Here is a 22,426-nt window from a genome sequence, read left to right as displayed (position 1 = left end):
TACCCACCACACCATCACATTACATACCTAGAACATTGTAGGTTATGCTCCAAACTGTCCATTTCTTTATTCCTGTCTGCCTTGTCATTCTCACAAACCTGGGCAATTAGCCTCTCCATCGCTCCATAGAAACTCTATGAACTAGTCTCATGTCCTTCTACTCTCTGCCCTCCATTATGAGCCTCTCTCTTTGGATCAGAGCTCCATCCTTCTTGTGGCAAGCTAACTCCACCTGATGGCAGCAGACTACTTTAATTCCAAACCAACAGGAGCTATTCCTCAACAATGAGTTTGAAAAACAATTTCTAGACAAGTATCAGGGGGTAGCCGTGTTAGTCTGTATCTACAAAAACAACAAGGAGTCTGGTGGCACCTTTCTAGACAGATTATTAATGTATACAATGCTGGTTAGTGAGATAATTAGTATGGATTATTTCAATTTGCTCCTAACAAACTTCCTTCCAACCTAAACCTTTTTTTTTTTTTTAAGTTGTGTATCTATAATGAATTATCTTCAAGTTAGTCAAGATAGCCACATTAAATGATATCACATTCAGAAAGGGGATCCATGTCTCTTTACTTGCAACACACTACACAGATATCCCAAAACATAGGCACACTCAAGGCTAAAAATAATTAAGGAAAACAGATTATTTAAGGAGGTGGACTCCACAATTCTGTTGGGTGGGGAGGGGGAGTCATTTCTTGGAAAATATTAATATCTACAGCTAGAGAAGATTACTCAATATAAAATCCTTCACTATAAATACAGCATACCAAGGCTACGTCGTAGAGAAGGGGTTTTCAAACTTTATTTCTGGCGACCCAATTGAAGAAAACTGCTGATGCCCCCGATCCAATGGAGCTGGGGATGAGGATTTTGGGGTGTGGGAGGAGTTCAGGGCTGGGACAAGAGGTTGGGGTGTGGGAGGTCAGGGCTCTGGGCTGGTGGTGCGGGCTCTGGGCTGGTGGTGCAGGCTCTGGTGTGGGGCCAGGGATGAGGGGTTTGGGGTGCAGGAGGGGGCTCTGGGTTTGGGGGGGCTCAGGGCTGGGACAGGGGATTGGGGTGTGGGAGGGGGTCAGGGCTCTGAGCTGGGGATGCAGGCTCTGGGATGAGGCTGGGGATGAGGGGTTTGAGGTGCAGGAAGGGGCTTGGGTGCAGGAAGGGGCTCAGAGCTGGAGCAGGGGATTGGGGTGTGGGGTTGGGGCGTGGGCTTACCTCGGGCAGCTCCTGGTCAGTGGTGCAGCGGAGGTGCTAAGGCAGGCTTCCTGCCTGTCCTGGCACCACGGACCGCGCTGCACCCCAGAAGTAGCCAGCAGCAGGTCTGGCTCCTAGGCAGAGGTGCACAAGCAGCTCTGTGCGGTTCTCACCTGCAGGCCCCCCTTCCCTCTCCACAGCTCCCATTGGCTGGTTCCCGGCCAATGGGAGTATGGAGCTGCTGCTCGGGGTAGGGGCAGCACGCAGAGCCCCATGGCCTCCCCACCTAGGAGCTGGACCTGCTATTGGATGCTTCCAGGGTGCAGCACAGTGTCAGAACAGATAGGAACCAGCCTGCCTTAGCCGGACAGCACCGCCGACGGGACTTTTAACGGCTCCTGACCAGAGTCACTGCAACCCAGTGCCTGGGTCACAACCCGCATTTTGAAAACCACCGTGGTAGAGGATATACACAGATACAGCCCGACACTGCTGGGGCCAACTCACCTCATTTAAATGTACTTGGTGGTATTATAACAGAACAGAAGTCTTCTGGCAAGGGATTTTCTAACAGCTACCAAAAGCCATAGAACACAGTCATCTTTAAGTTGTCTGTCACTGTCTCCTAATGACAAATCAGAACCTTTGGCCAGGTTATATAAGATGACTGTTTGGGTCTCTATGGAATAATCTTTTCATGCCCACCTCTAAGTACCAGACTGAATACAACCTAGAGCATTTTGGAAACAGCAAAAAAAAAAAAAAAAAAAAAATCAAGCTGTTCTTGAAGCTGCATTACCTGGTATCAAATTGTCCCAGGGAACAAGTTTAGCTCTAAGGGAAAGTTTACACTGCAATTAAGACACCCGCAGCTGGTCCCTACCAGTTGACTTGCAGGGCTATTTCACTGAAGTGTAAACTTCCAGGTTCAGACTGGAGTCTGGACTCTAGGACTCTGCGAGGTGGGAGAGTTCCAGAGCCTGGCCTCCAGTCCCTGGGACCCTGCCACCTCACAGGGTCCTAGAGCCTGGGTTCCAGTCCAAGCCCAGAAGTCTACATTACAATGAAATAGCCCTGCACCCTGAGCCCACAAGCCCAAGTCAGCTGTCACAGGCCAGCTGTAGGTTTTTAGTTGCAGGGTAGATAAACCCAAAGACATTTAGCCAGGTTACACTTTTGAGAACCATATCTATGGCAGTTGCTGGATGTTTAACAATTTTTCACAAAGCAGGAGTCTAGTTTTGCTTGTTCTAGAACAGTCTCTCTCAACCTTTTCAGCCTGGAGAACCCTTATCTGAAGGCAAAATTTTTTGCAACTCCCTTACATTTAGTATCAAAGAAAAAAAATTTATCAATGATAACAATAAGTCTATATAATGTGTGTGTTGTTTCAGAAGGTTGACAGAGAATACTTGACCTTGAAGAGTAAAGGTATATGGGGAGTAAGATTTTCTTTGCTTTTAGCTTCTAACAAAATTTTCAACCTCAACATCCTGTTTACCTTTTGTAACCCTCCAGGGGGTCACAACCCAGCAACTGAAAACACTGCTCTAGCACCATTAAAAGGCAATCCAGTCGTCTGAAGCTCTATCAACGGATTTAGTTTTGGTTTTGTTCTCTTATATGAAACACAAAGTGCTTCCCACAAGATTCTCTGCCATCTTCTCTCCAGTTCTGTTGCAGAAATAATCTTCTTTGGTTGGACAAGCCTAAGAAATCTTGCTCTCGCGCCAGATAGTTCTTTGGTTGAAGAACCATCTACTGAACCATTTGCTGAAACAGGCAGACTGGCCAGTAGCTTCCACATCTATTCTCTGCAATTTTGTGGCAACATCAGAGGATGTGAAAAAACAGTTCAGGCAGGTGTGCCAACAAATGAAGGTGGTGTTCAGACTGCTTCTTTCCTTTAGTATCAACTTACATTGTTTTCTTCTCTTGCTTTCCCTATAAACTCTTGGAGCTTTTTCAAGGTCAGTGTTGCTTGACTGATGTCGATGTTCCATTCTGTGCACAGCTGAGTACTCTCACATTCTAGAACTGCCCACCACACCCGTGTAGTGTCAATCTTTGCAAAGGAAACGTTTCCATTTGCAGAAAAGGATTTCTTAGACATTGTCTGTTTCTCAGACAGTGAGGCATCCTCTTTGAACAAGCTAGGTCAGAGGCCCAACTCGTTTTATTCTGTGTAGTACACTGCAATCCCTCATCTTCTGCCTACCCTGGGGCTATCAGAACTTTCTAAACTCTGCCTTCTATGCAACCTCCAATCCTTTTCCCCCCATGATCATTCCGGCCATACTGGGTCAGACCAATTGTCCATCTAGTCCAGTATCCCATCTTCCAACGGTGGTCAATACCAGAGCTTCAGGAGGAGCATACATAACAGGGCAGTTGAAGTAATCCATCACTGTCTTCTCCTCTCAGCTTCTGGCAGTCAGAGGTTTAGGGTTGCCTTAAGCATGGGATTGCATCCCTGACTATCTTGGCTAATTGATGGCTCTATCCTCCATGAACTTATCTAATTCTTTTTTGAACCAAGTTATACTTTTGGACATCACAATATCCCATGGCAATGAGTTCCATAGGCTAATTATGCATTGTGTGGAAAAAGTACTCTCTCGTTAAACTTGCTGCTTATTAATTTCATCAGGTGACCCCTGATTTTTGCATTGTGGGAAAGGGTAAATAACACTTCTCCACTCACTTTTTCCATACCATTCATGATTTTTTTCTATCATATCCCTCCATAATCATCTCTATTCTAAGATGAACAGCTCTAATCTTTTTAGTCTTTCTTCATATGGACGATGTTCCATACCCTTGATCATCCTTGTTGCCCTTCTCTGAACCTTTTCCTGTTCCACTATATCCTTTTTTGAGATGGAGCTACCAGAACTGGACACAGCGTTCAAGGTGTGGGCATACCGTGAATTTATATAGTGGCATTATCACATTTTCTATCTTATTTGCTATCCCATTCCTAACAGTTCCTAACATGGTTAGCCTTTTCAAATGCTGCTGCACATTGAGCTGAAGTTTTCAGAGAACTATCCATGATGATTCCAAGATCTTTTTCTTGAGTGGCAATAGCTAATTTAGAACCCATCATTATATATGTGTAGTTGGGATTATTTTTTCCAAGAAAGTGCCTGTTTCTCCCACACACTGCCGGAATCTCTTCCAGCAGGCCCAGCACAAAGCTCCCCTCCTTACCTGGCTTCATAATCGTTGCGGATCAGCAGAAGGTGCTGCAGGATGGACAGGAAGAATGGCTCTGCTTTGGAATCCTTTACTGTATTGAGGAGAATCTGGAAGACTTCACTGAAATCAGTGAAGAAAGGGCTAAGGAAACAAAAGCGTCTCTGGGGAGACATCCTGGTGCTCTCCTTACTCTTTTGCTCTGTAGAGGAAGGCATTAGCCCTTCAAAGTACTATCCTCAAAACTTTATCAGTGCATATTCCCCTCACACAGAAAGCTTAGCACGGAGAAAAGGGAAGAGGACACACTGCAGGAGACTGGCCCAAAATGGGTCTCTAATTCCTTCTCCCTGAGCCTTTCTAAAGCCAAACCAATATTTGGTAGGTGACATTTTAATCCCTGATTGGAGTGGTGGTAGAAAAAGGGAGGCTGTTGGTAGCTCATTCATTCCACGTCCACAAGATGGCAAGTGTCTAGTTTCGCTATACCCTTCCCTTATGCACCCCCAAACAGTATCCCCAGTCTCCACTTTGGGGATGAAGGCAAAGTCACATGTCTCTCCCCCCCTCACCGCCCCCCCAATTAACATCTTTCCCCTTATGCAATGACCCTTTGGCTCCTTCTGCTTCAAGAGTCCCCTTTTCTCCCTCAGATCAGCCAACCTAACCTCCCTGGAAACTAAACAATTCTATGTTTTTAAAAAAAAGAGGGTGTTGATGGGAAGAACAAAGATTAGAAATCCATTTCTTTTTTCCATCATTCATGGGGTGAGACATATGAACAGGACAATTTATTTGGTGTGGGGGTTTTCTGTTTGTTTGTTTTTTATAACATTTTCTAGGAGAAAAACAACACAAAGGTGTATGCAGCATCACAGGTGCAGAGAACTGTACAAATTATGCAGCCCATTCACACCCCCATGTATAAGGAGGGAGCCCTTAGTCTCTGGGCCACAAGGCATGCTCACTAGAGGGGAAAGTGCAAGCCCACATACATAGAGACATACAAACTCCTATTTCTGGCAGCCCCCAAGGCATCTTTACCTTGGAGGAGCACAAACAATCCTGTTGCATGTGGCCAGAAACCCCAATTCAACCTGCTGATTACAAATTCTAGTGCCTCTTTGTGTGTTAACACCACAGCCAGTCCTAATGAATGTGACAAAGTTCCTCCTCTATCTTGGTGGGTCCTGCGCTTATTGGCAGATTTTCTTGCCTCAGAGATTCACCATGTGGGTTGGGGAACAGCCCAGAGACCTTCCCCTCTGGAAGAACCCACAGTCCAGGTTAATTGGGAGGTTTGGGGGGAACCCAGGCCCGCCCTCTACTCCAGGTTCCAGCCCAGGGCCCTGTGGACTGCAGCTGTCTATAGTGCCTCCTGTAACAGCTGCATGACAACTACAACTCTCTGGGCTACTTCCCCCTGGCCTCCGCCAAACACCTTCCTTATTCTCACCACAGGACCTGGTGTCTGATAAGGCTTGTGCTCCTCAGTCCTCCAGCAGCACACCCTCTCACTCTCAGCTCCTTGCGCCTCTTGCTCCCAGCTCCTCACACTCGCACCACAAACTGAAGCTCCTTTTAAAACCCAGGTGCCTGATTAGCCTGCCTTAAATGATTCTAGCAGCTTCTTCTTAATTGGCTCCAGGTGTCCTAATTAGCCTGCCTGCCTTAACTGATTTTAGCAGGTTCCTGATTACTCTAGTGCAGCCCCTTCTCTGGTCACTCAGGGAACAGAAAACTACTCATCCAGTGACCAGTATATTTGCCCTCTGCCAGACTCCTGTACCCCACTGGTCTGGGTCTGTCACATGAAGAAAAACAGCATGTGCCACTTTCCAGGTGACGAAGGTTTCAGCTTCAGTCTCCTGTTAGCAAGGAGGGATCAGTAATCAGCCCTCACCCCTCCAAACAAGGCCTGGACAACCAGCATTTGGCATGACTTCTCCAGCCTAAGTTCTCACTAATAGAGAGATCAACTCTGGTGGGGGATTTTCTATGGCATCTGACCTCCAGTTCCTGAGCTCACATCTTTCTCTCTAGGATGTGGAAAAGTTGTTCAGGCTCCTGACAAAATACCCATCATATCTGTTCCTAAAAACTGCAAGTAATGCAATGGTAGAGGCGCAGCTACACATGGCAGATGCTATACCTAAGGGATATATATGTATAAAATGGGGACATTCCCTAGTACAAGGCTTGGTATGGTTCTGTCTAGGTTTTCATTCCATGCTGGATTGATGAAGGAAAATACTCTACTTTGTTTTTGTAAAGCAGCAGTTGTTCCAGGTGCCCTCTGGTGGCAAAATCCAAAATATATTTGTTTTGGTAAATTAAATTAAATTTTAAATTTAAAATTTCAGTAAACATCAATTTCACTGGATAAGCACAAACTGACAAAAATATTTCCATCAATAACAGAAATTTACAGATAGGCAAAGTAAGAAAAATGCTGCTTGAAAACTTATTAGAGTTTGATATTTACTTTGTATATTTTAAAAATAGAAATGAATGGAGATATCCCATCTCCTAGAACTGGAAGGGACCTTGAAAGGTCATCGAGACCAGCCCCCTGCCTTCACTAGCAGGACCAAGTACTGATTTTGTCCCAGATCCCCAAGTGGCCCCCTCAAGGATTTAACTCACAACCCTGGGTTTAGCAGGCCAATGCTCAAACCACTGAGCTATCCCTCCCCCCAACATTGACATTCAATGTTGACATTTTGTATTTTAATCTCAACGCCTATTATCACCTGACCTTCACATAATTTCCCATAACTGTGAAAATTTAAATAGATAAAATAAAAATGCTGAAAAATAAACCAATATTATCCATCAAAATTATAAAAAATAAAAATCAAGTTCTGCCACGCCTACTTATTTATTGCACACAAAACAGGGACAGACAAACTACAGTGTCCATAAAAAGTCAAGTCTGAACAGACATCCGAAACTAAAGTTTCTGGAAGCATCAGACAAGCTGCATCCTGCAACCTCCCAAATGACCAGGGTATGGTCTTCCTCTTTTTGCTAATAAACTGCCAAATCCCTAGTAGAGGATCAGCATACCTGCCTGTGCTTCGCTCACTCATGTCTTCAGACTTTGCCTGATGGATCAGTGGCATCCTACAATGTACTGGGCAGCTCTGACTCAAACAAGCCATGGAACCCACCTGACCATGATGACAGCAAGATGAGCTTGGCCCAGACATTACTTGACCAGAAGAAAGACCATCAACCTCAGTCCCTCTCCCTACATGGAGGCAGTGATGGTACAAAGACTGGCGCTAAGAAACTTCCTGGGGATACTCCTGCCCCAAATGCAACCCCTGCCCAATAAGCAGCAGAAGGATATTCCATTTCAATGCGAATGTCCTCAAGGCGGCTCCTGAGGTCTTCAGAATCCTCCTCACCATGTTCTTCAAATACACTCAGCTGCACCTTCAGTTCCTCATTCTCCAGTTTCCGCAGTTCCTGCCAAGAGCATGAGTACATCATAGAGAGGCCATCAGAAGCTATACAGATTCTGGTGGGGTCACTTGAGAGCACACAGTTTTTCAGATGGGAGCTAAACAAGGGCTACGTTAGAGCACGAAGGAATGTAATGAGGGGCCAACATACATTAATGTGCAAACAAGTCTGCTGGAAGCCCCAAGAGAGCACAGGCCAGCATGGAGCCACAGATAAGAGACCCATCAGTGATGATAAAAATTCACAGTCACAAGAAGATAGAATCATCATACGCCCCAGGAGAGTGCACAGTAACATGGACAGGGCCAGTGCACGCAAACAGCAAAGGGAATGTGATCACCGTCCAACTGACCCTGGGATGCTGGGTAACTAAGAGAGAGGAAACACTGACCAAGAACAGGGCAGCAATACAGCCCACATCATTCCTGCAGCAAGGGTTTGAACATAGAACAGCCATACTGGGTCAGACCAATGGTTGGTTTAGCCCAGTATCCTGTCTTCTGACCATGGCCAATACCATGCTTCAGAGGAATGAACAGAACAGGCAATCAAGTCATCTATCCCCTATTGTCCACTCCCAGCTTCTGACAGTCAGAGGCAAGGGACACCCAGAGCATGGGTGGTGTATCCCTAACCATCCTGGCTAATAGCCATTGATGGACCTCTCCTCCAGGAACCTATCTAATTCTTTTTTGGATCTTGTTATAATTTTGGTCTTCACAACATCCCCTGGGAATGAATGCCAGAGACTGACTGTGCATTGTGTAAATTACTTCTTTTTGTTTGCTTTAAACCTGCTGCCTATTAATTTCAGTGGGTGATCCCGGGTTCTTGTGTTATGTGAAGGAGTAAATAACATTTCCTTATTCACTTTCTCCACACCATTCATAATTTTATAGACCTCTATCATATTCCCCCCTTAGTCATCTATTTTCCAAGCTGAACAATCCCAGTCTTTTTAATCTTTCTTCACATGGAAGCTGTTCTAATACCCCTAATAATTTTTGTGGCCCTTCTTTGTACTTTTTCCAATTCTAATATATCTTTTCTGAGATGGGGACACCAGAATTGCATGCAGTATTCAAGGTGTGGGCGTACCATGATTTACATCCTGGCATTATGATTTTACTGTCTTCTTATCTTTCCTTTTCCTAATGGCTCCTAACATTGTTAGCTTTTTTGACTGCCACTGCACATTGAGCAGATGTTTTCAGAGAACTATCCACAATGACTCCAAGATCTCTTTCTTGACTGGTAACTGCTAATTTAGATCCCATCATTTTTTATGTATGATTGGGATTACATTTTCCAATGTGTACTACTTTGCATGAATTTTACATGCCCAGTCATCCAGTTTTGTGAGATCTCTTTGTAACTCTGCAGTGGACTTAACTATCTTGAGTAATTTTATGTATCAGAGGGGAAGCCGTGTTTGTTGCTTTTTACAGATCAGACGAAGAGTCCTGTGGCAGCTTATAGACTAACAGATGTATTGGAGCATAAGCTTTCGTGGGTGAATACCCACTTTGTCAGACGCATGAGAGGGTATTCACCCATGAAAGCTTATGCTCCAATACATCTGTTAGTCTATAAGGTGCCACAGGACTCTTTGTTGCTTTTTTGAGTAATTTTGTATCATCTACAAACTTTGTCACCTCACTGTTTACCCCTTTTTCCAGATCATTTATGAATATGTTGAACAGTACTAGTCCCAGTACAGATTCCTGGCAGACACTGCTATTTACCTCTCTACATTCTGAAAACTGACCATTTATTCCTACCCTTTGTTGTTTCCTGTCTTTTAACCAGTTACTGATCCATAAAAGGACCTTCCCTCTTATCCCATGACAGCTTACTTTGCTTAGTAGCCTTTAGTGAGGGACCTTGCAAGAGGCTTTCTGAAAATCCAAGTACCCTATATCCACTTGGTCACCCTTGTCCACGTTTGTTGATCCCCTCAAAGAATTCTAATAGATTGGTGAAGCATTATTTCCCTTTACAAAAGCTGTGTTGACTCTTCCCCAACAAATAGTGTTTATTTACGTGTCTGATAATTCTGTTTTTTACTATAGTTCAACCAATTTGCCTGGTAATTAAGTTAGGCTTACCTGTCTGTAATTGCCAGGACTGCCTATCGAGCTTTTTTAAAAAATTGGCATCACATTAGCTTTCCTCCAGTCATCTAGTACAGAGACTGATTTAAGTGATAAATTACATAGCACACTTAGGAGTTCTGCAATTTTATATTTGAGTTCCTTCAGAACTCTTGGGTGAATACCATCTAGTACTTGTGACTTTTACTGCTTAATTTATCAATTTGTTCCAAAACCTCCCCTACTGATACCTCAATATGGGGCAGTTCCTCAGATTTGTCACTTAAAAAGAATGCCTCAGGTATGGAAATCTCCCTCACATCCTCTGCGGTGAAGAATGATAAAAATAATTCATTTAGCTTCTCCGCAATGGCCTTATCTTCCTCGAATGTTCCTTTAGCACCTCGATTGCCCAGTGGCGCCACTTGGCAGTTAGTTTTGCTATTAGTTTTTGAATTTTACTAGTTGCTCTTCAAATTCTTTTTTGGCCTGCCTAATTATACTTTTTTATACTTGACTTGCCAGAGTTTATGCTCCTTTCTACTTCCCTCAGTCGTATTTAACTTCCAATTTTTAAAGGATGCCTTTTTGCCTCTAGCCACTTTATTTTATTGGGAAAAGCAATATTACTTTGTCACTACCAGAGCCTTTTAACAGTATTAGGTAATTTCAATATGAATACAAGTGCTGAGATGGTGGCTGTTGCGTCTCTCATCGAGCATGATGGCGCCCCATAGGAGGAAATGATTGACCCTTACCGTAAGGATGAGCTGCAACCCAGAACGCATCAGTTCACTTCGAATATGAACTCGGAAGTCGAGCTCATCAGCAGGGATGATAAGGGCATTGATCAGCTGCATACAGGCTACCTAAAATAGGGAGACAGACAGTTTCGGCATCAAACTGAGCCAGGCCTCTATCCCCTCATCCAATACTTCTAGTCAGGCACTCATAATGCCCAGAACACTGTACCCATCAACCAGGGAAGTGCTACAAATAGGGAGATATCAAACAGATGGCATCTTACACCCTCCCTCCCATACCCTCCTCACTACAAACAGAGAGCAGTCAAATTGCAGGAGTCAACCAATCCTCTCTTGCTCCTCCCCTAGAACAGAGAACAGTACCCACGAATTCTGAGGGTTGAGGTACCTTCAGTGCCACAGAGGTTCCGCCCCTTAAACCATCCAACAAGGGACCGAATCGCTCCACCTCGTCCACTTCTGCTCGCTCTGTCAGTGCCCCCAGAACTCGCTCATGCCTGAAACAGTAGGAAGAGGGAATCAGCAGCAGTCTCAATTGGGGGTGGGGTGGGAAGAGGTATGCATGCATGTATCATCATTGTAAAACAAGGAGACAGGGAGAGAAATGGGGACTCCAGAGAGAGGTAAATGACAGCCAGCTCAAGAGAGATGAATGGCATAATGAATCCCATAGACACATACATGTCCTCAGGCTGAGGCAGGATACAGAGAGCAGACAGCAGCTTCACAGCATCTATCATCATGGTAGGGACTTTGGGGTCAACAGCTCTCACCAACAGCAAGATCCCCTCCTCTGTTTCCAGCATTGTCTTGATTCCAAACTGAAGGGGAAAGAAAGGATGAGTTAATATATTTGACTCAGCCAGCCCACTAAGGAGCATAGTGCAAACTGTTTATGGCTCAACGCTGAGACTGCTTTAAGGCTAAAGAGAGGCAACTTCACCACAAAAAGTGCAGATGGCAAGACGCCTGTCCAATATCTGTCCACACATCCCTTCTATTATTTCAGAGGGGAGACCAAGGAAGGACAAGGGGGTAGGAGTTGGGGGTGTCCTAAAGGGTCAAGGCCAGCAAGAAGAAAGGTGCTTCGTGGGATCTTGACAGGTGTGCCTGGGTGTCCACAGTGAAAGGAAAGTGCCCGTGAGAACAGTATCAGAGAGAAAGGAGTCAAAGAAGCTAGAAAGGAGAGATATAGAGACCTCACAGAGTATGCGAGTGAGAAAGGAAGGGTGAAGAGAACCAAAGGGACAGGCGAGTTTAATAGAATTAGTACTAGGTGTCCCAGAATGCCTGCAAATGAGAAGGTAAAGTAGGACAGCCTGGGGCATGAGTGAGAAAGACAGAGAAGGTGAGGCTGGACAGAGGGCAGAGATGTAGAGTACAAGCAAACAGCAAAGGAGACAGGGATATTCGTGTCCTCAGAGTGCCCACAGCGTGCAGCGATATAGCAGAGAGGGCAGAATGTGCACAGTCTGAGGAAGGGGGTGAGACGCGTGAGTGAAATGTAAGCAAGGGTTTACTGAAGAGTCAGGAGCCTCCATCCTCACTTCCCCTACCACTTTTGAGGATGGCCCCATGCCACCAGTGCAGAGAGTACGAGGAAGAGGAGGTGGCAATATATAGATGTATCTAGGGAAAGGACAGGGATCTCACCTTGTTGTTCATGAAAGCCTTCAGGCATCGGATGATCTCATGTTTGCTTCGGGTGTCATAGGAGCTGTGAGGAAGGAAAGCCAGCTGATGAATAGTCACATGGAGCACGATACTCGGCATCATGTTTCCCCCAATTAAAGGACAGTTGGCCCACAACTCTCAGGTGGGGACAGGAAAAGTCTTAGGTGACCAGTGCTGCATTAAGACTCCAACCTCACTAGATGCCCGCCCCCCAGCGCGCGCACACACACACACACACACACACAAATTCAAAAGAAAGACAGGGAAAAGGCTGCTACATCTCCTGGGGAAAAAACCTACTCTCACCCCACCATTACCCACACACACCCTTGGCCCAACTTTAGCCTCTGTCCTTTAGTCTCTACCCCGCCATGAGTCATCCCCACGTACACATCCCTGTTCATCTCACCCCACTAAAGACTTCTTCTGGCAAACCTTAGGCACAAACCACTGCCCCATAACTGAACTCCACTGGAGCAATGCCCCCTCCTCACGACACCTACACACTTCTGACCATGCAGTGAAACCTCCCTGCCCCAAGACTTTCTTCTTGTTGCCCCCCACCACCTTCAATTAGCCAAACAACATGTACATGCAGTAATAATCCTGTAGCCTCACAAGCCCTTTAGGATTATGAGAGCTTGTAAACTCAACAGGACAGGGTCTTATTTGACTCCATCTGTAGACAGCTCTTCAGCCACGGATCCCAAAGCACTTCATAAAGATGGGTAAAAGTACCACCACCCACATTTAATAGATGGGGAAACAGACGTGGGGGGGGGGGGGGGGGAAGGTTACAGAGAGTCAGTGGCAGAGCCAGTAAAAGAATCCAGGTTTCCTGGTTCCCAGACTCCTGCCCTAACCATGAAACTGTGATGGATTTGGAGGTGCCCTGTGATAATTTATGAATACGGTATGTTGGCCTGGTGATTGGGGTGTTTTCTGTATGACTTTATAGATTTAATTCAACAGGAGTGTGTCTGTAAAAACAGGCAGAAAGGAGAAAGAATGGCTGAAGATAGCCACCACTCAGCACACACTTGACAGTTGTTAGGGGACAACACCAGAACACTTCTTCAGACTTGCATCTGAAGAAGTGAGGTTCTTACCCACGAAAGCTTATGCTCCCAATACTTCTGTTAGTCTTAAAGGTGCCATAGGACCCTCTGTTGCTTTTTACAGATTCAGACTAACACGGCTACCCCTCTGATACTTAACAGCAGAAATGTTAGCTTTGATGACTGTTCCTCCATTGACAGCCAACGTACAAAACTGATTGTGACCAGGATGGGAAAAGGCCTATGAACACAGAAGAACAAAAGCACTTTTCTCTGTAATGCTTTGTTCCTACTACTAAAATGAACTCTCCCCTTGGCTTTAAGAAAGCTGCCTGCTCACTGGACATCACTGGTCACAGACTTGCAGAGAGAAGAATTGCAAGTGCTCAAACTTGGTCTGACCTGCAGGATACACAGGATGCTGTTGCCCAAGGCCTGGTCTAAGAGCGGGAGGATTGTGGAAAAAGCTCAAAATCTGATGCCTGAGAAACACATTCAGAGAGACCAGGCAGGGGACAGATGTGCAGCTAACCTTGGAACCATAACAGATGCACTTAGGGCGCTTTATAAATAGCTTCCATTCAATTTGTCCCTCACCTGGGTGCCTCGTCCTTCTCATCATGGAGCCTTTTTAATATGTCCAGCAGACAGTTGAGGCCCTCAGCCCCAAAATTCTGTACCCAGCTATAAGAAAACAGAGCCATATTAGCAGCACATAGAAGGACTGAACATCACAAGAACCTCAACCACCCACTGCCCTCTCTCCTCTCTGCTCAATCACAATGCACCATTCCCAGCCCCTGATAAGTAAGCACCTAACCCCCTTGCTTATAGCTTCAGCTCCCTGCCTGATCTCCTTTGCTCCAACCAGCCCTTTACCTGACAGGGTTGTTGTTGAGCGACACTCGCAGAGACTCCAAACAACCGAGCAATTGGGCATCCCTGAGATTTGATTTCAGCTCCTGGATATAGATCATGGCTGACTTGGCGCTCTCCTTCTGACTCATGCCCTACACAGGGAAGAAAGAACAGGCCATCGGGTAAACTAGCTGTGATCGCAGCACCAGGGCATAGAAATGGGTTTTCAAAATGGTATTTTTATGTTGTGTGAGTGGGCACACACATACATGCACCCTCCATTTCAAAAGAGCTTCAGAGTGAAGCTAGCCTAGCTGAAGCATTAACCGCTAAATTAGTTGTAAAGTTTAGTCATCCTCAAAACTTGAAACCTACCTAATTTAGTTTAGTGTTCAAAGTAACCGTAACAGTTATATTTAATTGGCTCTCTCAATATACACTCATGAACATAGACACACAACTAAATTAGAATGTTGGAGTTATTTAAAAAAAAAGTTTGAAGGTCAGAGGTATTTCATAGTTACATTTCTGACCCCTTTCCCCTGCCCTCCATCCATCAAGCTTACAGGCAATCAGTACAAGTCATATTAGGAGGCTATAACTATAGTGGGAGAGGTGGCCATCAGTAATTGGTGAGAGGCAGATTTGGCTCTCCAGCTCCTATAGGAATGGTGCCCAAGTCAGTTCTGTTTCTGGACTATATACAGATGGATAGAAGGGGAGATGTTGATGTTTGGCACTGCTGATGGATAGGTGAAGTGGAGGAGGATCTGTGTTTGGGTCAGTGGCCCTTTGTACATCAGTGCATGTGTTTCACTGGAGTATTTCAGAATACATAAGTAGTGCCTACCAAATTCACGCTCTATTTTGGTCAATTTCAGAGTCATAGGATTTTAAAAATTGTAAATGTTATGATTTCAGATATTTAAATTAAAATTTCACAGTGTTGTAATTGTAGGGGTCCTGACCAGTGTTCCCTCTAATTTTTCCCATGCATGTGCAGAATGAATTTTGTTATGTGCACCAATATGGGGATGATGCATCACCTCCATATTGGTGCACATAACAAAATTCATATGGTGGGGGTGGGGCCGAGGGGTTCAGAGTGTGGGAGAATGAGGACCCTGGTGGGGGGTGCGGGCTCTGGGGTGGGGCTGGGGATGAGGGGCTCAGGGCTGGGCCAGAGGGTTGGAGTGCGGGGTGTGAGGGCTCCGGCTGGGGGTGAGGGCTCTGGGGTGGGGCCAGGGATGAGGGGGTTTGGGGTGCAGGCTGCCCTGGGGCTACAGCGGGAGAGACGCCTCTCCTCACCATGGCAGCTCCGGGGCTGGGGTCGTGGGATAGGTGTCTCTCCCCTGGCCGAGGCAAGTCCAGGCCGGGGCTGGGTTAGGGCGCCTCTTCCCAGCTATGGCAGGTCTGGGCGGGGGGGGCTGGTGGGGACAGGCATCTCTCCCCGCCGCAGCCCTAAGCACCTGCGTGGCACTTAACAGGCTGCTGCGCGGCCGTGCAGCTTACAGGGAACTTAGATCCCGACCCAAAAAGGAGTTTTTGGGAGGGGTCACAAGGTTATTGTGGGAGGGAAGGGGGGGTTGCGGCACTGCTAACCTTACTTCTGTGCTGCTGCTAATGGTGGTTCTTGCCTTCAGAGGTGCGGGGGCCGGAGTGCGTTGGCTGCTGGCCGGGAGCCCAGCTCTGAAGGCAGAGCTGCCACCAGCAGCAGCGCAGACATAAGGATGGCCTGGTATGGTATTGCCACCCTTCTGCACTGCTGCCTTCAGAGCTGAGCCTTCAGTCAGCAAACACCACTCCCTGACCACCCAGATCTGAAGGCAGCAGCGCAGAAGTAAGGATGGTATGGTATGGTATTGCCACCTTTACTTCTGCGGCGGGGCGCTGCGTTCAGAGCTGGGCACCCAGCCAACAGCCACCGCTCTCCGGCTTCCCAGCTCTGAAGGCAGTGAAGAAGTAAAGGTGGCAATACCATCACCCCCTTAAAATAACCCTGTGACACCCCCCCCCCCACAACTCCCTTTTGGGTAAGGACCCCCAATTTGAGAAACACTGGTCTCTCCCTTGAAATCTAGGGTAAAAGCACATAAAAGATCAAATTTCACGGTCCATGATGCGTTTTTCATGGCTGTGAATTTGGTAGGGCCCTACTCTTAAGAGAAACAGAACTCTATTTCTACAGGGCCCACTCTTCTCTCTCAGTTTAGGTTTCATGCTCTTTTTTGGTTTATTTTTTGAGGGAATGGAAGGGTTATCTGCTATTCCGATTGCCAGGGAAATGTTGCTATTTCACTGTCACTCTCAGAGGAAACCTGTGCTAGGAGTGTGATCTTATATTTTGTCCTAAAGGTTGTGCAATTTGGGCTCACATCTACTGCTTCTGGTAAAAGTTCTATAGATCAATGCCCTCCTCGGAGGGCACCTTGACCAGGCTCCTGAGAGTTTTGCCCTGAACTGCATTAGCCACTAGTCCTAGATGATCACAGCTGCCATGCTGAGTCACAGGGAGGCCAGGAGACGGGGAGTCTTGGGGACCAGCACTAAGGTCTTTGAGATTAGGATCCAATTCCTTGGATCAGAAAGGCAGTCATATACGGATATGAGGTGCCCTCTGTCTGCCTTGTAGAAAAGGTGGGCTGCTGCAGTTTGAATGAATGGGAGCTTGTATACACCCTTTAGTGCCATCACTAAGTAAAAAGGGTTGCTGTAATTGAGCCTGGAGGTCATTCAGACATTCTAAGGCCAGAAGTTGCCATCATTCACCCTTGTGAATAAATTGACTATTGTGCCTGGGTTCACATCTGACCAAAAGAGTAGAAGCTTCTGAATCAGCTAAAAAGGAACAGGCATTTCTATTACTAATGCTGTCTGGGTGTCCAGGAGCAGTGGCGATTTGAGCAGGACCCAGAGATGGTTACTCACCAGAGATCAGGGTCAATTAATGACAAGCCCTAATTTCAGCTAGTAACTTAAATTTCTTCCTTCTTCCCGCAACTACCACCTCAATCTTTAGCCAGCTGCATTTTATTCAGGTCCTTCATAGTTGGGTGATGGCACTACTAACATGTGATGAGAAGGTGCCAGAGCTGAGCATCATTAGCATGGTACTGGCAATGAAGTCCACAGTGTTTCATGAGCTCCCCTCCCACACAGTAGTTGACATCTCCAACTAGAACTGGCATCAAACGTACATAATGTCAATAGCTCTACTTCGGCACATCTTTGCAGTATGGCAGGGGAGGGTTATATTAGAAACATGAATGAGTAGGTTGGGTGCAAGAGGATATCTGAAAATAGGTGAAAGGAGGATTCACATAAGGAATCAGAGTTAAGGTCAAGGTCTTTTCCTCAAAGGGTTAGTATTTACAAGAAGAAAGTAAACAGAACCGCTCTCAGCTTGTGATTCTATCAAATCCTTGAAGCACGGTGTGTGAATTTCTTTAGTTGCCTCAGGTCCAGGATAGGATGCATTCCATAGCAGGACTAGAAAAGCTTTTCCTTGAAATCCTGAGGTGGTACTTCTATGGCTCCTAGATGAAGGAATCCACCTTCTTCCCCAGTTGTTTCATGAGATGTCAGTTGCTGAAGAGGGAGGGGGGTGGGAGATTGGCCAAGGACTGGAATTATATAGACCGACCTTTGGTAATAATTTACAATACTCATTGGTCTGAAGTTATTGAGAAGGATGGGATAGACAGCAACCCAAAATAGGGGTGAGAAGAGGAAGCTCTGGTGGCATCAGTGCATGGCTCTTGACATGAACGTCAAACCTGCAGTTTGGAAGATAATGTCAGGTAGGTGGTAGGAGAAGAGGGGGCGGCTCTCTTGCAGGAGATGTGAGACTTCCTCTTACAGTAGTTAGTAGTTCTGTGTTGTTGAAAAAAAAGGAAGTTCCCTGTCTCTGCTATCTAAAGAGTTTTCTCCTGGTAATAAGTGTATAGATACCCAGGGACCTCAGAGTAGCCTTACATTTGTTTGAAATATGTAAGTTAAATGAGTCTGGCCCTTCAAAGCTAGTTTGGACCTCTTGAGGAATCCCAGAGGACTGTAATCAAGATGTGCCCTCCAACCCTCCCAGTAATGCCTGTGGCCTCTGTCACCTCCTCATGTTCTCTCTCTCTCATTCCAGTGGGCTAGTCAGGCACCTAACTGGTGAAGGAATGTCACACATGAAGCTGCACAAAACTTCACTTTCCCCACAAAAATTGATTGCTATTGCCTCCCCTTCCCCAAAAGTCAATCGGGAACCCCCTAATCTTTTTGTGGGCCCTGCTATTGCTTCTGACCCTGCTGCTCTCTGGCAGGAAGCCCTTAATCAGAATAGGGAAGACATGAGGTAGATGAACATAGAACATAAGAATGGCCATACTGGGTCAGACGAAAGGTCCATCTAGCCCAGTATTCTGTCTTCCAACAGTGGCCAATGCCAGGTGCCCCAGAGGGAATGAACAGAACAGGTAATCACCAAGTGATCCATCCCATCGCCCATTCTTAGCTTCTGGAAAACACTTCCCCCTTACTCTGGTTAGGAGAAGCAACAGGAGCCATGGCAGGAGGAGAAGCCCAGATGAAGGGCAGAGAGTCAGGCCGGGGAAGTACTGCTGGAGCCTGCGCAATCAGGGTAGCACTGCTCCAAACAGCTGACAGAGCAGAGAGTGTGCTGCCTGCCACTGCAGATGAGGTAATACTGAAATGCCATTCCCTATCAATGCCTCCCCCATAGGGCAGTGGACAAAAGTGGGAGGAGTGAAGTAACTCAACATTACCCCTCAGGGGTAGGGGGTGAGGTGAAAGGGGTGGAAGGGCTCAAACTTACACACACACACAACAATGGGGCGAGGAGGAATTACCGTTCATTACTTCCCCATTCCCAGAGGGGAAAGAGATTCCACACAAATGACTTCTACCTGCAGGACAAGGGGGGCTGCAGGCTGTACCTGGCTTTGATACACAGGGCCGGGAAAAAGCCTTCTCTCAATGTCAGGAGTTTCCCCCCTGTCCATACATGGGAGGGAAACCCCAGCCTGCTGGGGGAGGGACTTTCCGAGCTTTGCCTTTGGAAAGTTGAGGTCTAGAACTCAGCTGATTAAGTGTGGGAGCTGACTGTGCTGGCCCAGCAGGAGGAGGGGAGGGGCAACTCCCATGATGAAAGTGGTACTCTAAGTTCCCTGTAACCTATGCAGCAGCTTATTAAGCACCATGCAGGTGCTCAGGGAACCCAGCCCCAGTGGACCTGCCATGGCTAGGGGAGAGGCGCCCCTCCCCCGGCCCGAACCTAGCCCAGCCCCGACCTGCTGCAGCCGGGGAACAGGCATCCCTTCCCCCAGCTCCAACCTAGCAAAATATTCCAATCTTGCACATGAGGTGCATGCACAACACAAGTGGGATCCACCCAGACAAAGACTTGAACTACAACATTCTAATTGTGATGTAAATTATTTCTATTTACAATTTAACAGTATCTGAAATGTTTCCATGAAGGCATTCCCTTAGGTCTTAAAAAGGAAAGTATTTTAAAACACTTATATTTGAAAACCCTCTTTAAATTATATACATCCTTCCTACATATTATATTTTGCCATAATTATGTTCTATGTGAGGTGTAAAGATAATGCATGCTATTCAATGAAAAAAATACAACATAGTATTTGAATGAAATAATCTCTCAGCAAAACTCAATGTCCTTAAATTAGGTACAGCAGATAGAGCTGGAGTCTGTAACTTCCTCGAACCCAAGCATCTCTGCTGATGGAGTTACTAACTCCACTGCACTGGGACACTGAGCTGGCCAAAAAATCATCTACATTCCAACAGATCTTCTAGACTCATTGACTGGTCAAGTCAAGGTAGGATGTGGCTTAGTACCTTGGACTCATGGGCACAGAGGCAGAGAAATACCCCTTCTACCACTCCAGCCCCTTCAAGCAGCATGAGTAAGAGGCACGTTTTCTGTCTAAAGCCAACAGTTTAAAACTCTGGTGTCTAACCCTAGGCACCGAAACCCACCTTTATGCAGTTAAATAATAGTGGCCTGATTTTCAGAGCTACTGAGCACCAGCAGCTCCCACTGTAGTCACTATGGGTATGTCTACACTACGAAATTAGTTCGAATTTATAGAAGCCGGTTTTATTGAAATCGGTTGTATACAGCCGATTGTGTGTGTCCACACAATAAAATGCTCTAGGTGCTCTAGTCGGCGGACCGCGTCCACAGTACAAGGCTAGCGTCGACTTCCGGAGCATTGCACTATGGGTAGCTATCCCACAGCTATCCCACAGTTCCCGCAGTCTCCGCCGCCCCTTGGAATTCTGGGTTGAGATCCCAATGCCCGGATGATGCAAAACAGTGTCGCGGGCGGTTCTGGGTACATGTCGTCAGGCCCCTCCCTCCCCCGTCACAGCAACGGCAGACAATAGATTCGCGCCTTTTTACCTGGGTTACCTGTGCAGACAACATGGAGCCCGCTCAGCTCAGCTGAGCTCACCGTCACCATATGTCCTCTGGGTGCCGGCAGACGTGGGACTGCATTGCTACACAGCAGCAGCTGCTAACTGCCTTTTGGCGGTAGACGGTGCAGTAGACTGGTAGCCTTCATCGGCGATCTGGGTGCTGGCAGCCGTGGGGCTTGCCTTTTGGCAGTAAATGGTGTATTACGACTGTTAGCCGTCCTATTACAAGTCGGGTCATCGTACGTTAGCAGAGTCTTCCCCGAGCAGCCGATTGTGCAATAGGCCTGAAGACCATCGTCATACACCGCCCCGTATTTGCTGCCAAGCACCCAGAAAGATGCCGAGGGCTATCAGTCACGCTGCACCGTCGTCTTAAGATGTAAAAAATAGATTTGCTCTGTATTCATTTGCTTCCCCCTCCCTCCATCAAATCAACGGCCTGCTAAGCCCAGGGTTTTCAGTTTAATCTTTGGGGGGACCATTCTGTGTGACAGTTGTTTGTGTTTCTCCCTGATGCACAGCCACCTTTCTTGATTTTAATTCCCTGTACCTGTACGCCATGTCGTCACTCGGCCCTCCCTCCCTCCCTCCCGCCCTCCCTCCTTCTCCTGGTCCATCAGATACTACTTTCGCGCCTTTTTTCAGACCAGGCGCCATAGCTAGCACTGGGATCATGGAGCCCGCTCAGATCACCGCGGCAATTATGAGCACTATGAACACCACGCTCATTGTCCTGGAGTATATGCAGAGCCAGGACATGCCAAGGCGAAACCTGGACCAGGCGAGGAGGCGATTGCAGCGCGGCGACGAGAGTGATGAGGAAATTGACATGGACATAGACCTCTCACAAGGCACAGGCCCCAGCAATGTGGAAATCATGGTGTCACTGGGGCAGGTTCATGCCGTGGAACGCCGATTCTGGGCCCGGGAAACAAGCACAGACTGGTGGGACCGCATCGTGCTGCAGGTATGGGACGATTCCCAGTGGCTGCGAAACTTTCGCATGCGTAAGGGCACTTTCATGGAACTTTGTGACTTGCTTTCCCCTGCCCTGAAACGCCAGGATACCAGGATGAGAGCAGCCCTCACAGTTGAGAAGCGAGTGGCGATAGCCCTGTGGAAGCTTGCAACGCCAGACAGCTACCGGTCAGTCGGGAATCAATTTGGAGTGGGCAAATCTACGGTGGGGGCTGCTGTGATCCAATTTGCCAGGGCAATGAAAGACCTGGTGATAGCAAGGGTAGTGACTCTGGGCAACGTGCAGTCAATAGTGGATGGTTTTGCTGAAATGGGATTCCCAAACTGTAGCGGGGCCATAGACGGAACCCATATCCCTATCTTGTCACCGGAGCACCAAGCCACCGACTACGTAAACCGCAAGGGGTACTTTTCAATGCTGCTGCAAGCCCTGGTGGATCACAAGGGACGTTTCACCAACATCAACGTTGGATGGCCAGGAAAGGTACATGATGCTCGCGTCTTCAGGCACTCTGGTCTGTTTCGAAAGCTGGAGAAAGGGACTTTCTTCCCGGACCAGAAAGTGACCATTGGTGATGTTGAAATGCCTATCGTGATCCTTGGGGACCCAGCCTACCCCTTAATGCCATGGCTCATGAAGCCGTACACAGGCAGCCTGGACAGGAGTCAGGACCTGTT

The 22,426-nt window shown here is 46.9% G+C and overlaps 1 protein-coding gene across 3 annotated transcripts in view; it reads right to left on the bottom strand.

The window, feature by feature from the left end:
* Positions 1–22,426, bottom strand: part of DIAPH1 (diaphanous related formin 1) — a 163,342-nt gene that overhangs the window by 90,589 nt on the left and 50,327 nt on the right. For all 3 annotated transcript variants that reach the window (XM_065554810.1, XM_065554809.1, XM_065554808.1), the window contains 8 exons: positions 14,336–14,466; positions 14,054–14,140; positions 12,378–12,441; positions 11,406–11,545; positions 11,113–11,221; positions 10,719–10,829; positions 7,752–7,870; positions 4,412–4,528 (listed from right to left, as the gene is read on the bottom strand). In XM_065554810.1, coding sequence (XP_065410882.1) covers positions 4,412–4,528; positions 7,752–7,870; positions 10,719–10,829; positions 11,113–11,221; positions 11,406–11,545; positions 12,378–12,441; positions 14,054–14,140; positions 14,336–14,466 — 878 coding nt within the window. The remainder of the gene's footprint in view (positions 1–4,411; positions 4,529–7,751; positions 7,871–10,718; positions 10,830–11,112; positions 11,222–11,405; positions 11,546–12,377; positions 12,442–14,053; positions 14,141–14,335; positions 14,467–22,426) is intronic.

The sequence above is a fragment of the Chrysemys picta genome, chromosome 8 (genome assembly GCF_011386835.1).
Source record: "Chrysemys picta bellii isolate R12L10 chromosome 8, ASM1138683v2, whole genome shotgun sequence".
Classification (NCBI taxonomy): Eukaryota; Metazoa; Chordata; order Testudines; family Emydidae; genus Chrysemys; species Chrysemys picta.
Note: the sequence above shows the minus strand (reverse complement) of the source record. Positions and strands in the feature narration are given on the sequence as shown.